Source organism: Marmota flaviventris, chromosome 17, assembly GCF_047511675.1.
Source record: "Marmota flaviventris isolate mMarFla1 chromosome 17, mMarFla1.hap1, whole genome shotgun sequence".
NCBI lineage: Eukaryota > Metazoa > Chordata > Mammalia > Rodentia > Sciuridae > Marmota > Marmota flaviventris.
In genome coordinates this window covers 44,789,028-44,805,895 of record NC_092514.1, presented here as the reverse complement: position 1 = coordinate 44,805,895, position 16,868 = coordinate 44,789,028, and the positions used below count along the sequence as shown (strand labels likewise).

General features: G+C 34.6%; 2 protein-coding genes across 2 annotated transcripts in view; both read right to left on the bottom strand.

Moving 5' to 3' along the window:
• Rnf43 (ring finger protein 43) overlaps positions 1–10,652 on the bottom strand; it is a 61,355-nt gene extending 50,703 nt beyond the window's left edge. Inside the window, exon 1 of the mRNA XM_027950305.2 lies at positions 8,265–10,652. Within this exon, the coding sequence (XP_027806106.2) occupies positions 8,265–8,516 (252 nt within the window). The 5' untranslated portion in view covers positions 8,517–10,652. The remainder of the gene's footprint in view (positions 1–8,264) is intronic.
• Positions 10,653–15,429: 4,777 nt separating this feature from the next.
• The window catches only part of Hsf5 (heat shock transcription factor 5), a 38,336-nt gene continuing 36,897 nt past the window's right edge, over positions 15,430–16,868 (bottom strand). Inside the window, exon 6 of the mRNA XM_027950337.2 lies at positions 15,430–15,565. Within this exon, the coding sequence (XP_027806138.1) occupies positions 15,495–15,565 (71 nt within the window). The 3' untranslated portion in view covers positions 15,430–15,494. The remainder of the gene's footprint in view (positions 15,566–16,868) is intronic.

Genomic DNA, 16,868 nt, shown 5'->3' with positions numbered 1-16,868 from the left:
TTTTTATAAAATTAAACTGAGGGTAAATTAGTTTTGAAATTTTGGTCTCATTTCTTGAAATAGCTGGGATTATTTTAGGATAGCAGCTTCTTCATCTAAAGTCAGATGTATCTCAGAGACTCTCTCAACTCACTGAAATCTCATACAAAATTGTATATATCAAGTATATATGTGTATTCATGCATATAGTCAATAAAAATTTTTATCACATTCTCAAAGAGACATATGACACACACAGAAAATATTAAAAATTACTGGTTTATGGAATCTCAAATCAGAACTGGGAATCACAAATTTAAGAACTAAGAAGGTGGGGCTGGGGTTGTGCTCAGCAGTAGAGCACTCGCCTAGCATGCATGAGGCACTGGATTTGATCCTCAGCATCACATAAAAATAAAATAAAGGTACTGTGTCCACCTATAACTAATATATATATATATATAATATATATATTATATATATATATAATATATATATTATATATATATAATATATATTATATATATTATATATATATTATATATATATTATATATATATATAATATATATTATATATATATATATTTTTTTAAAGAACTAAGAAGGTGAGTTCCGGTCCTTTGTACATATATACAAATACTTTTTATAATCAAAGGTTTAAAATCAGTACCCCATAAATCTTCCTTGGAAAACCAGAATTTCCTAAAGAGCAAGGGCTAACCTATCAAAATAAATAAATGCTATGTAAAGGAGTATCTTAAAAATATTCAGTATAGCTGTGTTTGTTTTTGAAATAACAATCAAGGAGACACTAGGCTATTAGTAAGTCAGAGGAGTAAAAGAATACAGCATACTGGGCTGGGGTTGTGGCTCAGTGGTAGAGCACTTGCCTTGTACCTGTGAGGCACTGGGTTCAATCCTCAGCACCACATGTAAACATAAATAAAGGCATTGGGTCCACCTACATCTTAAAAAAAGAAATACAGCATACTATATCACTCAAAGCACTTAAATAATTAACCTTATATTTTAAAATCTGATGAAATAAATATTTCACCCTAGAGTTATTTCCCAGCTATTAGAGTTACTCAGTAACACCAAGATGTTCCTTATATTCACTTAGTATTTATTGAGTACTTACTATGTCTAAGGCATTAAGTAGACTAAAGGTGCTTTTCTAGAGATGAGCTTTGAACAAAAGTGACCAAAAATCCTACTTTCACACATACATATTTGGCGGGGGGTGCTGGGGATTGAACTTACAGATACTTTACCACTAAGCTACCTCCCCAGACCATTTTACTTTTGAATATTTTGAGACAGGGTCTCCCTAAGCTGCCTAGGCTGGACTTGAACTTGTGATTCTTTTGCCTCTCCCTCACAAGTAGCTGGGATAACATGTATGACATTAGGCTGACTCACCAAGCTCATATATTACAGAGGGGACATGGACAACTACACAAGTAAAACATTATAGCATATCACATGACAATAATTTTGTAAAGAAAATTAAATTAGGGAAAAGAAATATGAGCCCTGAGGGAAATAGGAAGAATCCTTCAGAACAGGATAGTCTGAGAAGGTTATTTGACACTCTGGGGTGACATTTGGGAGAACTAAGAAGAAAATATATGGAATGTAAGTCTTATATCAAAAATGAGTTTTGGGGCTGGGATTATGGCTCAGTGGTAGAGTGCTGGCCTCGCATGCATGAGGCACTGGATTTGATCCTCAGCACCACATAAGTGTAAAATAAATATATTGTGTCCACCTAAAACTAAGAAATAAATATTTTTTAAAAATGAATTTTTGTTCTTATTCTTATACCTCTTTGTTTAATATCCATTTTATAAGGTACATGCAAAGTTTTAAATTATGATATTCTTCTACAAGTACTATTATAAAATTCCTCAAAGTCAATACAGACTAACAAGTGGTGAGAGTATGCCTGGTCTAACTGAAGGACAGCAGAAGCCCTGGTGACTGGAGTCAAGTGAAGGGAAGAGGAAGGACAGGAGAGGGTGATAAGGCAAGATCACAGGAGCCTTACAGGTCATTCTAAAGACTGGTTTTTACGCTAATAATTCTCAAAAGATCAACAAATGTAGGTCAGGGTATTAGTTCATAGGTTTTTCTGAAATATAAAACTGGCCAATAGCTTTATACCAACAGTTTTTTTGACTGAATTGTCACAATGATCCAAAAAGAAGATCTCAGCCATTGACAGTATGTTATCTTTTTAGGATTTCCATAAAAAATTGAGTTCTCACATCCTCAGACAACTTTTAAAGATTGAATTATTTTTCTATCTCCTACAAAGCAGATTGAGTCAGCTTCTGTGTGACTCTGCTCTTGCTTTCTCTCCCCTAGTAGGTTTCCTCCTTTTATTAAAGTGGAGTTAATGTTACCTGTTCTTACCTGGTTGTAGATATTCGTGAATCATTTTAAGCTTCTTGGAAGAAAATTACTATTCAAATTCAATGGGACATCATTCCCACACTTAGAGAAAATATCCACTACCAGTTCTGGCTCCCCATATGTACTGTAATAATACGTTGCTCATTTACAACATTTCCCCTTATTGTACTTAACGACTGTAAGAACATAAAGCACAAAAACGTTCCAATAAGCTCTTTCCAATGAACAAAATATAAAGGTATTATATAAAAACAAACAAAACCATGAGCTCTAGTAATACTTTTATTATCATATAAAAAGTAAATTGTGGCTACTTTTTAGATTTAAAAAAAATCACTCCACACATGTACATACATGTGCACTTTAGTACAAAATCAAGGAAATACATGCCCCCAGAATCTACTAACAACAAGCAGCCTGATAGGAGCAACAGCCAGGAGCATTCCTCACGTAGTACTTCCTATTAATCAAAGAGATTTGTGAATTTGAAATTTTTTTGTTGGATTTTCAAGTGAATTACAGAAATCTTATATATACAAATCTCTTTGTATGTAAATCTCTCTTATATATACAATCTCTTTGATGGCTACTTACAAAAGAGATACCTTCTTTAACCTGAATAATTATCATTGTATATTTTTCTATTTCTGCAGCTTCCTGGGCTGGGTATGAGGCTCAATGGTAGAAAGCCTGCATAGCGTGTGTTCAATCTCCAGTACTGAAGGAAAAAAAAATGCAGCTTTTCTTTTCTGAGTACCAGGCTTCTAACAACAAAATCTAGAAGGCTTTGAGCAGGGATCGTAGGAGGCAAGCACCTGAAAATGGCTCTGCACACACTGTGTCCAATGGTGTACTTCTGACTACATTCCAAAGTCAATTGGCAATTAATTGGAATCTCTGCACCTCCATTAACATAACTGTGAGTTGACTATATTTTCAATATTTATTCTATACTTCTTTTAAAGGCTGGCATCAAAGTAAAATTGCAAAATCACTCTGAAATCTGCATCCAAGGAACTCTAACTTGAGCAATGCCAATTAAATACATGCTATTTTCAGAGTTTATTATTTCAAGTTCCTCTTTTAGTAGTCATCGTAGGCTGTTTTAAAACGAAGAGAAAGTTAATCAAATGTAGATACTGAATAAAGATTCTGATTTGCTCATATCTGTGGAAATGAAATACCAAATGAGAAAAAAAAATAGAAGAAATGGAGATTTTTAGAAGGTAGCAGGATGCTGTGTATTCTGGATCAACTCAGACAATGGTACACATCACTTTCATTCCTTTCTACTTTGGAACTAATTATATAAAACCTACTCTGGTGTTCTAGTCACCTGTGACATTCTTAGATGTACAGAAATTGAGAGCTGGAAAACCATGGGTTCTGCAGTTTGAGTTGCAGCTATACCACTTTCTTGCAAATATTAGTTAATGCTTTGGCAAATATTAACACTTAAGTCCTCAGTTTCCTTATCTGTAAAATGTGGAAATGAAAAGCACTGAACTTTTTCTATCATGAAGTTATAAAAATCTAGAGAGCTAAAACATGTAGAGTACATAGAATCAGTTTGGTAGCTATTAGGTTTCAATCTCTTAATATCACATGCAAGGAATCTAAAACCTAGAAAGGTAAAAACTATTTTTTCACAAATCACACAACTATTTAATGTCTAGGTCAGAACTGAAAGTCAAGAACTTTGAATTGCAGTTTAGCCATTTTATCAATTATACTTTGCTACACAGGATTATCTAACTCTGGCCCAAAATTTAAAATTTTAATTTAAAAGTTTCAAGGCCTGACTACAAATAAAGTAAAAATTCAAAGATGTGATAATTATGCATTAACTAATAAGTAAAATTAAGAGGCAAGCAGAGACATCTTGCAAAGGGGAATTTGTCCAGGAGGAGTTGTTTATTGCTCCTGGCCAAACGTGAAACCACCCTGCTCCCACTGTAGGTCACCAGCCTCAGGGCAGTACATTCTAATCTTGATCATAACTTTATCCTGGAGTCTAAGAAAATCCAGGACAACCAGCTGAGCAGGAAGAATGTGATAGTTACAGAGTTGGTGACCTCTGTTGGGCTATACTAGGATCCTCTTTGTTTTTAGTCTAAGAAGAAAGGAGATTAATTTTGCATTGTCCTTCTAAATAATACTTAATAAAGAATAAATGACTACAACAATTTTTGGAAATTGTAGCAACATTACTAGAAATAATAGAAACAAACATTGGTAAGAGGTAAACAACTCAGAAAACTGGAAATGAGACAAAGCATGTTTTCCTTCTTCAGTATAAAAAAGGAAAAAAATATTCAAATTAATATAAAAATAGTAAGCAGTTGTAATCACTATCATGTCGTCCTTTTTATCAGACACCACCAAGAAAGTAGGAGATGAGGAACATTTTCTTGACCTGTTTTTTTGATGACTAGTAAGAGAAATACTAGCAAGGGAAGGCTATCCTAAATATACAAATTGAGTGGAAAACAAAAGGAAAGAAAGGTAGAAAGAAATTAAAGAAGAGGAACGAACAAAGATTTTGGCAAATGTAAGGGAAATCTATGAATTAGACACTTTAAAAACAACAGTAAACCAGCTCGGAGATTTGAAATGATATAGTAAAGTGAAGAAAAAGCTTTCGGGCAAAATAGTTACTAACACAATTTGGTTAAGACTAAGATAGGGAGTTTTTGCATGGAAAAGAGAAGATTCAGAAATAGAAAAATATACAATAAAGGCAACATTCCTCTTTCATTTTGAATTTTAGTACTTTTAAAAGAATATCAATATTTAAAACTTATACCTTATAAAATGGAGAGTATTGTTGGCAAAGAAAAATCCTAGCACACAGGGTGAAGGATAAGAATCAGGGCAAAAATTCATCAATTCTTGGCTTTCGATGCTCTTGTATGTACAGCCATCAGATAAAGTTGAGACAAATTATTTTAGAGCCAATTCTACAGTCTATTTATTTATTTATGTATTTATTTATTTATTTTGTGGTGCTGCGGATTGAAGCCAGTGCCTCATGTATGTTAGGCAAGCGCTCTACCACTGAGCCATAACCCCAGCCCTCTACAGTCTATTTTATTATTAAATTGGAAGCACACTGTCTTTGTCTAAGAAAAGTTAAAATTTAATATAAATGAAAATCCAGTTAATTTGGTCCCTGTGAGATACATACCCTGAATTAACTGAGCAAAATGTAAAGAAAAGTTTGATTTTCAGAAACTCTCGGTGAAGTCCCAAAACCACAATGTTATCCTTTTTAAAATTATTTTTTTAAAATTATTTTTTTTAATTACTGTTTTCATACCTTTCAGTTTTATAGCACATGACACCCCAATTTTACAAAGATCTGACCCTGTCTTTGGAGATAACTAATTTTAACAGGCAGCTAGAATAATTTGTAGGTAGGAGGATATATAGAATTATCCGAAATTTCTCAAAGTCAATATAGAAGACTATCTTTATATTTGTGACATTAGGGTATAGCTATTCATCAAGAAAGCCAAAGTGCTACAAAGCACAAATGTAGAAGATATAAATGGATCTTCAGTTAAATGGAAGGCCTGGTTAACCACAGTTGAGTAAACCTGAGTTGCATGTAATCTGATAAGGAACAAATAGCACAGATTCTGGAAGTGTAAACCATGTGTCCCCAACACACTAGAGTTCTTTGAAATAGTTAATCAAAGGTAGATAAAGAAAAAACAATGCATACAATACACAAGGTTGCTCTCTGTTTTTTAAAAATAAAGTTTCTCATAAAAGGCAATTAAGAAAATTTAGTAACTGGTGTGGATTAAAAATTGATGAACACACAATAAACCAGGACCAGTACTAAACAACTGATTAACATGCAATAAACCAGTACCAATTCTGAATGTGTCCAGAGACTAATTTTAGAATTGCATAAAATTTATTAATGACCATAAGCGGTCAGAACGGACAGAAAAGGTAAAGACTTAAAATTGCTGCTGATGTATAACTGTCCAGGATAAAATCTGAAGGTCCTTGCTAAAATACAGTGAAATTCCCTCCTTAGAAAGTAAAGAAGCAATACTGTAATACTTAAAGTATACTGAGAGTGTCATAGTTAGAAGAAAAAAAAAAAAAACAACAAGATCAGCAATATTTGCTGGAGTAGAAAAAGGGCAAAATAAGACAGGATATAAAGATTGATAAAATAAAAAAGGAAAGAAAACAGAATGCCAACTGGTGCTTCTCATTTACCTGTTCCTTTATTTAAAAAACCAGAAGTTTTATGTAGAGTTCTATTATATTAGAAGATAAGAAGTTTAAAATAAAAGAGAAAACTAGTTTAAGCAGCATATAATCAATTGAACATGCTATCAAAAGGGCATAAGGCACAAAGTTCCCAAGACTTCAGAGATACAAAAATGTGACTTTAAAGAAAATTATTTATGCTAAAGGTTAAAATTGAGCATACACTTCATGCTTCAGGATATTAAGGAGGCAAAGTGAGGAAGTTTCCTTTCCAATGGTTACATTCTAAATGATTTCTTATTTCAATTTTTAAGTATTCCCAGTTTCATTCTAGAATCTAAATTAAATGACTGACTTTTTAACCAAAAAATTTTAACAACATTTTTTTCAGATATACTCTTCTTTCCTGTTTATTTTTCTGAATACTAGGACCTTCCATTTTACCCATTTCTTCTTCTAAATAATTTTCCCAGCTTTAAAATACTGCCAAAGAAGTGTAAGGAAGAACTATCAAACCATATATTTAAAAAACTTGAGTTTGGAAAAGAATTCTATAATTCTTTTGTTTTCCTACCTTCTTTCTCTAAGTAAATGAAAACTTAAATTCATATAATACTTTGGTTCTGTTTATAGTCCATACATAATCATAAAATTAAAAATCTGAGCTGGATGCTGAGATTGATCATATTTAAGGACACTTTAACCTGTGTGCAAAGAGCTACAGCAAAAAGTGTCATTTTATAAAATTATATGCTTTTATCAATCAGCAACACCATTTTATGGAATAAGACAAGAGAATGCCCATTAAAAAGGTACAGCCCCACTAAGCTCTGTTTTCACCACAGGGAATGAGAATTGGCTATGAAAAGCTATGGCCCCAGTCAGTTCATAAATTCGACACATAAGGAATAGTTAGTTGTGAATGAGTTACAGGCAAAATTCACAGTCCGAAAGCCTAAGCAACTGTGTCTGAAAAACTTTGTGGGTCAAGAAAAAGACAGATGATAAAATTTAGAAAATGATAAAATCATGTGTGGATAAGACCAAAGGGATCAGGAAACAGGTTTACACTTTGTGTCCATTTTGTAATCCAGTCCTCTCCATTTTGGGCAGCAATAGGGTGCCACACGTGGTATAAAGCCAGTCGTACCATTCAAGCTTGACTGAATTTTAAAAGTGATACTATATTCAAATATGCTTCAAGGGCAGTCTAGAATTTCAGGGTGCTGCTGACCATTAAAATCAACCTCCTTAGTGCTCAATTCAGATTTTTAACAGGAAGTAAACTATAATCCCCAGATCAATTAAATATAAGCCCATATATTTCATTTATCAAAAAATAGTACCCAGAATATATGACTTATGAAGGAAGGTTTTATTATGTGATTCTAAAAAAGCAATGCAATACCAGTTAAAAATAAATAAATAATCTTCTAAAATATAGAATTTATGTATTTCTTCTTGAGCATAAAATAATTTGCTTTAGAATGCCAACAAGGCAATATCCTTAAAAGATGGAACAAACAGAAAGCTAAGCAGCAGAAGCCCTTGTATGGTATTTGGTTTGGGAGACAAAAGAAGAAAGGCATGTTTCAAACAGATGGAAAGTGAAATATAATAAAATTATACTTGCCTGCATTAATTTTCCTTCTGCTGGAGTTATTTCAGCAACACCAGCAAACACACCTTCCAAAGTGAGATTCAGTTTTCCTGTGGGGTCCATTTTCAAGGGGATTACTCTGATAATAGCTTTCTGCTCTGCTGATCTTTCAGACTCCACCGCTGTTGCCAGTACCAGTCCTGTGCGTCCAAAGCCTGCCTGCAGGGTAGCCATCAGCAGCCAGGGCCAGAGGGCAGCCAGCTGCAGCTGGTGGCCACCACTCATGCTACCAGCTGCAGCAATGCACTTCGGCCATACATACTGCTTCCACTGGCTAACACCAAGTGCAGGTTCTCAGATCCAGACAAATGCAGGAAGAGAAAATTTATGCTTCTGTTTCTGAAAGCCAAGTCACAGTTTTGACCCTTCCTTTCTCTACAGTATATTCCCAAGAACAGGTGGCATTCCTGATTGGGCAGAGAAGACTATGTTTTCAGCCCACTTCTGCAGCAGGTATGTCATTTTCTTCCATTTTCACTCTGACTAGCAAAGAAACCACCACTTCTTTTTGGAATTTCCAACTTTGCTTGAAATTGAACGTCACATTATGAATTTTTATTATGTCAGATCACTTGGTATTGGTCTTCCATATGCATCAAGTTGTCGACCAACTAACCCCAATGTTGATGAACAAAACAAGACAAAGTAAACAGCTAAGGCCATGCATCAAAGGTGAGAGTGAAGAACTCCAGCTTAGACAATGGAGAAGTGGCCCTTTTAAGCCACAAAATGTGTCAACTGTAAATAATTAAAGACCACAGGAGATTTGTTTTTTAATAGGGGAAGAGACGGAAAATGATAAAAAATGATAAAATTCACGCCACACCTTGAGGGATGTCCAAAGATGCTACAGCACACAGAGAAGTTTCCATGTTAAATTGAAAAATTTAACTGTAAAATTAAATTAAATTGTAAATTAAATTAACTGTAAAATTAAATTGAATTACTTGAAAAATTCACTGTAGCCCAAAGTTCTAGGTCCACTGAATTTAAATATGTTTCATAAACTTGGACATACTATAATTTGGGGGGTTTTCTTAAAGTTGCCTATAAATTAGGTGCTAATTTATATATCCTTATACATTATGGATAATCCTGAACATCACAACCTTTTCTAACTTTGAAAATTAGAATATATGAAAAGGGTATAGTTTCCAACTATCTTTACCAGTTAAAGTTCATATTTCTATCTCCATTTTCGTTTCTCTCGTAGGGATTCCAAATTTTATTCTCCAGCTTGGGAATGCCAAGCACTTTGATTTCCCATGAGACGCTTTGGTAAACTAATATCCAGATTTTATAATCCGTAATTTTCTAAGTTCATAAGAAAAACAAAGGACTATTCCTAACACGTTTTCAAATTCCTTGAGGGGGTGGGGAATAAAAGATAGGGGGATTAGGAAGGTGATTAGTCACAGGCTTTAAGTAGAACACCCTGAAAAAAATACAATGAAGCCTGGGTAGATCTGTGCTATTTGTAAGCACATATACGAATTGGGGGCTTTGGATAAACACAGAATAAGGTTTTTAAATGTGCACCTTTAAGTAAACATAAGTGCACTTCACCCACAAAGCCCGTTGTGTTCCAGGGTCAAGTTTAAAAATCATATAAAGTCTTCAAAATAAGTGCTGAAAAGCTGAGCAACTGAATATGAACCTACTATAGAGATTTTTTTTTCTTTTTCTGAGGCAGAGGGAGAAAAAAAAAAAGAATTTCAAAAGAAATCTGCAAACCTGTTGTGCTGTTGGGCCCACTGGAATCCACGGGGGTGACAAATTCAATTATGCTTTTATAGATCCTGCTCAAAAAAGGTTTGAACTGCTTAACCAAGTACAGCTCATTCTTCCACCTTCTTACTCTGCAACCAAACCAAGTGCCCCATACTACAGGTAGGTGACGAGATATTCCGCAGTCTGAAAAAATAATCCATGCAGATCAAAGGCAGAAACTTATTCCAGGGTGAGAGCTACAGTCCCCAAGAACTCTAAAAACACTTATAGACGATCCAAAATCACTTCTGAAATCTCCTTTCTAACAAAAGTTCTTTTTCTCTCCGAACAGCACATTAAATAATCAAATCTTGAAAGAGAAAAGAAGCACAAGTAGCAAATATATCAGCAACAATTCACTACCAGAAACAGAAAATCCCAGAGGGAGAAGGCAATATCTCTGAATCATAGATGGACTTGGAAAGTTCGGAAGGATTCGAGTGCTTCCTTTTCAGAAAGACAACTCTGGATCAACTCCCTAGAGCAGGAAGCCTGTGGTTTGTAATTGGTGTTCTACTTCTGACTCCCTCCCCTAGGACTGCAATCACGCTCTCTACCTGCTGACAAAGTGAGGGTGGAGCAGTTACAGGCAGCCACCCCCACCCGGCCCTCCTCCTCCTGGTGCGCACACACCACACTTAACCAGATACGTTCTCGCCCTCTCTCCTCTCTCGGGTCCTCTGCTCCCTCTAGTGAGCCACGGCCCAACTGCATCCAATTCAGTCCTCCAGACCTTCCTCTGGGTAAGCAAGTTACCACATGTAAGCTGAGGCCGCTGGAACATATCCAAGCAGATTCTGCACCCAACAAGCGGTGGTATGAGGAAATAAACAGAAAAAATAAAAGAACTCCAAAAGGTAAAAGAATGGACACAAGGTTTTTCAAATATAAGTTCAAAGGAATTTCTGGTCTTTCCAGGTTTTAGTGTCTACAAATGGCACAAAGCCAGAATAAAGTGATCCTGTACTATAGTACTTACTGATTTATTGCTCCTTAGATCTGCTAAGCAGGGAAGGATTCTGCCCACTATATGCATAGTTTTTCTTCGCTCTTACTAATTCAAATTCAGTAGCTCTGTCTAAACTATGCCTGTATGAAGCTTTCAGATCAGGCTGATGTCAGAGATCTGGAATCCAACTGTTATTTTCTTCTCGCATCTCTTCAAAGTGAAATACTACTATAGATCAGACCTCTGCTCTCAGTGTAAGATTACAAGAAAGTCTATCATTAATACAAACTAAAGGTAAAATATGCTTAAATGAGAAGAATGTCGGCAAAAACCCACTAATTTTCAGTTAATTACCACATTCATCAACTATAACCCTTATATAGTAACCTTGCCATTAGAAATAATGCCAAAGTTTCTAACATGCTTCTAATATTTAAATTTTCAAATTTATCAGATTATATTTGATGGTAATCAAACATTATATTTTTGGACTGCTGACAAAAACTTTCAAAATTTTATCAACAACAACAATGGGAATACAGTTAACTCTATTGAACTGTATACACTTAAAAAAAGTTATGATAAATCTTATATTCTTTACCTCATATACAAATGACCCTGTTTAGTCATCTATAAAATGTGGATAATAATTGCATTGTAGGTTTGTTATAAAGATTAAACGACATGCCTCTAAAAACAAGAAGTGTAAGTGGCCTATTTAACTCGCATGTTCTTCTGCTAGAAGGTTTATGAAAATGGTTTCAGAATTTTAGACCTAATAACTAGTTTGGAACAGAGGTACGTTCAAAAAGTAGATATTTTTGTTTTTAGTACTAGGGATTGAGTCCAAGAGCACTCTTTCACTGAGTTACATCTCCAGCCCTTTTAATTTTTTATTCTGAGACAGGGTCTCACTAAGTTGCTGAAGCTGGTCTTGAACTTGCCATCCTCCTGCTTCAGCCTTCAGAGTTGCTGGAATTAGAGGTGTGTGCCACATACCCAGTTAAAATAAATTCTTAATTTAGACTTTTCCTCTCCTTTTTGGACCTTAAGAACATAATGCAATAGAGATATTTGGCAGTTCCTTTCCTAAGAAATAGCATGAGCTCTAATTCTGAAGAGAATTGTGTGTGTGTGTGTTTGTGTCTGACCAGGGGTACTGGGAATTGAACCCAAGGATGCTCCATCACTGAGCTACATCTCTAGCTCTTTTTAAATTTTATCTTGAGACAGGGTCTCACTAAATTGCTAGGGCTGGGCTTGAACTTGATTGAGATCCTCCTGCTTCAGCCATGTTTGGATGCTATAGAAAAAATTTAAAAGTTTATTACTGTGTATTTTTTATTTTATGTACATCATGTACTTATACAGCATAAATACTGGAAACGCACATCATTATATAGCACTGATATATGCAAAATTATCTTGAAAGTTGATACATATGTAAAATCATCTTGAAAAGTAAACTAAAATAATTACCTACAAATGGACTTTGCCTCATTTTTTCCTGCTTGAAAATAATCTAATAGTTTAATATACACAGTTGAAAAAAATTACAAATGTAACTAGTGCCCTCAAACTCTCTTCTCTGAGGAAACCTTGATATCTGGAAATGAGGATGATATGTATCATGAAACTGGGGACCTAGAGATAGGCAGGATCAAGCCAAACAGCTCTATGAAGTTTATTTTACTGATATCATGTGTTTATTTAGGTCATCAGGATGGAGAAGCAAGAGAAATTATTCCCTGGCTTCAAAATTAAAGTTATTCTTCAAAGGCTGATAGACCTTAACACTTTCCCAGAGATGTCGTAAAGATGGTGTTTGTGTGGTAATGAAAAGTCTGTCTCACTGACATCTACAATCTAATTTTAGACATGAGGCATTTTAGACATCATCCTTCAGGATCTACTTTTCTATGTGAATTGACCAAACTTATTTAAGACTATTCATCCTTTTCCAGAAAACTAAAATTCTTTAAAACATATCTAAGAATTGTCCTTATACTTAATGACATTTTAAAAATTCAATCTCTAGGGGGTGGGGTTGTGGCTCAGTGGTAGAGCATTTGCCTACTTCACACTTGAACCCATGTGTAAGGCACTGGGTTCGATCCTTAGCAACACATAAAAATGAATAAATTTTTTAAAAGGTATTAAAAAATATATCAGTTTTTTAAATTCAATCTCTACTCAAGTGCAAATGGAAAAAAAAGTCAGGATAATTTTAAAAAACCAGATTATTTTAAAACACGGTATGTTCTATTTTGAATTTTACTAGAATAATTAATGATTATAATGATGGAGTTTTCTATTTATCACCAATAAAACAGGAAAAACAAGCAAGACACAAGTCTAGTTGGAACACTCACTTTATTGTTGACTGAAATTCATCGGTGCTTAAGGTGCTGAAATACTGAGGTGCTAGTCAGGAACCTTGTTAGCATGTGTCAGACCCTACTGGCTAATTCACATGAAGATTTTATTTTACCTCTTGCCATTTTGCCCAAGTCATTGATGATAGCTTTATTTGATAGGTACCAGGCATGTGAGTATAGCAGGAGATCCAGCTCCTTAGTCTGTTGTATACATATATAAAAAAGTTTGGAAGGCTGATCAAGGCATTTCATTAATTAAGCCTTAAAACCATTGAAACCAAATCTATGCCAAGGTTCCTGCTTGACACATGTTCCTCAAATAATATTATCTCTTTCAACATATATAAAGCTAAGAAAGGCATATTGAAGGGAAGGAGTGTCACTTAAGACATTTCACCAACTCTTCAATATGACAGAGAAAAGCAAAGTTCTCTAATTAGGAAATAAGGTCTCCTCTTCATGTACTCTGCCAAAATATACTGCCTGGCTAAAAAATGTAGATGTCTTGATAATTTGTTCATCTTTTAAGCCATGCTAATAAAGATGAATAAATGCCCATAACATGGACATCAGAAAAAACAGACATCTCTTCAGAACTTACTACCATATCTTAATTGAGTCACTGCAGACCAATACAGAGCTCACCCTTTTCCAAAAGAGCCATATCTCTGTAATACTTCTAGGGCTTGACATCATTGGAAAGGCACAATGCAATATAAGAAATGAACTGTTACATCCACAATGTCTAGCAAAGTATCTACTAAATGCCTTTTTCATTAGTTTCATATTCCTAGGCTTTCCTTTTGTTTACTAGGAAAACTAAGGCATAATATAGTAAGAAAAGTTCTAGTCAATTTAAAAGACTCTAAATCAGAAAGGTTCTTGCTGTCATTGGACAGGCAAATAAAGGAACAACCACAGAATATGGACATCTAAGATGTCTTCTCCATAACAGTCCCACAATCCTACTACTCAAATGTAGAAACCTATAGAGGGGATTATAGTCCATCCCACTATCTAAAATTCTCTTAGAAGCTCAAACCAGATATATACAGAAAAAATACTGGAGCACAGCTTCTGGTAAATGACAACTAATCAGATTTCCCCCGAATTTGTACACAATAGCTTATATATATGAGGATTTGTACTTGCTGAATATAAAAATCTAAAATAAGAAAACACTATGTAAAATCTCTTAATGTTTTTGTTCACACATTGTACATTCCCCTTCAAAATAAAAATATTACATATGCATCCTTTATCCTTCTATCCTGCAATATTAATAAAAATAAAGCTTTAAAACCTTTAAATCTACCAGCATTTATGAATACAATTACATTAAACAATTTAAATATTTTTCTTTAGAAGACATTTAAGTAAGTGATATTAACAAAACCTTACCATTTATGACAATGTATCATTAAAATTAAAGAAAGATATGAAAATAGAAAAATGCTTTCATTAATATAAAAGAATCGGGGCTGTTAAGTGTGATGGATGGTCTAAGTCGGGATGCCTTGCTCTTGGAACAGAATGCTAGGTTAGGAAGTAAGAGAATTTCCTGGTTAATCACTTGGAAAATTAGCTCTTTACCAGAATTTCTTCCCTGGAATTCCTGACCCATTTAGACCTGTGATCTCGGTGACCTCACGTGTCTTTGTTTTTCACACAAACTTCTATAAAAGGATCACACTGTGACTTGAAACAGACTGAACTCCCCATTGGAGTTGTGCTGACTACCGTTTGAGAGTGGCAAGACAACTCAGCACGCACACATTATGCTCCAGTACCATAGATGCAGCAGTTTTTAGATGCTTCTTCACTGTAACAGAAGGCCAGGACTTTTCATTTGAAAGGGATCTGGGCAGCAAAAAAAAAAAAAAAGGCTGCTAGATGTTTAGTAGTTTGTCAAGGTAAACAATCTGAACTGAACAGTTGTAGTAAATACCAAACTCCCAATTTTCAATTAACAAAATTCTCAATAAACAAAACAAAAAATATTTTTTTCCTTAACAGAACTGAAAAAATCCCAACAGTGTGTCATGTGCAAGACTAGTCTGCCTCCAGCTACGGCTAGTGCACAATGTCACATTTGTCATCCATTCCTCACTCTTTTAATTCTTCCTCCTTTGGAAAGTGCTCCTGCTTGCAGGCCACGTCCACCAGCAGATGAAGATCTAAAAAGAAAGGATTATTTACTCACTCTCAGCCTCTCAGACTATAGACTTCTATAGACAAGTCTTCAGATTAGAACAACTTGTCTATGTTGCACCTGTAGAATTGGCTCTAAAATTACATTTTCTCCCCAGACTCACAATTTTAGAGCATTCCTATAACTCTAAAGCATACTGATGCAGCCCAGTTGTAAACCCAAAGAGATCAAAGTTAAAATTTCCCTCCTTCTCAGTGGTAAGGCCAAGCCTCTTTTCAATACAATTGTCTTGTTATTATAAATGAAAAAGAAAGGGAAAATGTGAAAGGAATCAAAGTGAAATAAAAGCATATAAATAAAACTCATTTCTTCCATGCTGTAAGAACAGCTGGCTGGGTTGTGGAAATATGAAAAGGTAATGCCTGCAGAAAAGCAATATTAAGTAATTGCTACTTTTCCCAAGTAGATTGCCTCCATAAAAATTTCCCACTTACTGACACAGCTGAACTCTTACAAAAACACCTAATTGACCGTATGTAAGAAAGAAGTCATGCTCTCACAGAGATTAAGAGACAGAATGATTCCTTAAGCATGAAAGGGCACCACGGCACATGCCATAATCCCAGGGACTTAGAAGGCTGAGAAAGAACTGCAAGTTTGAAGTCATCCTGGGAGACTTAATGAGACACTGTCTCAAAATTTAAAAAAATAATAATAAAAAAAGTAAGTTAAAAGGGCTAGGATGTAGCTCAGTGGTACAGTATCCCTGTGTTCAATCCCCAGTACCAGACCAAAAAAGGGGGTGGATAAAAATTTGAGCTCAGGCACATGTTTCTATAATATAGAAGAGCTACAAGTTTCTCTGTAGTTTAGATAATTACAGTAACAATAATTATAATATGTTTATATAACATATTTTTTCAAGTAGCTAAAATGCATTATATTAACACCTAGTTAATCCCAAGGAATAAATATATAACTAGGTAGAACCTCTAAGCTATTATATGGCTAATAAGTAAAGCCAGTGGTTTCCATACCTTACTGCCTACTGGAATCTCTTGGGGATCTTTAAAAAATACTGATAGCTGACATTTTTTTATTTAATTGAAATGGAGTGCAACCTGGGCATCAGGGTTTTTGAAAGCTGACTAAAAGACCTGGAAGCAATATCTAACTATGCTTATTTCTGAATACCTCAGTTCCATGTTAGAACAAGCACAGGCCATATGGTAATAGAAAATACTAAAATAAGATTTGGGGATATGAATAAATCCAGTTGTAACCCTGGGTTGAAAGCAGAGTAGAAATTCTTGATAATGATAAAAGTA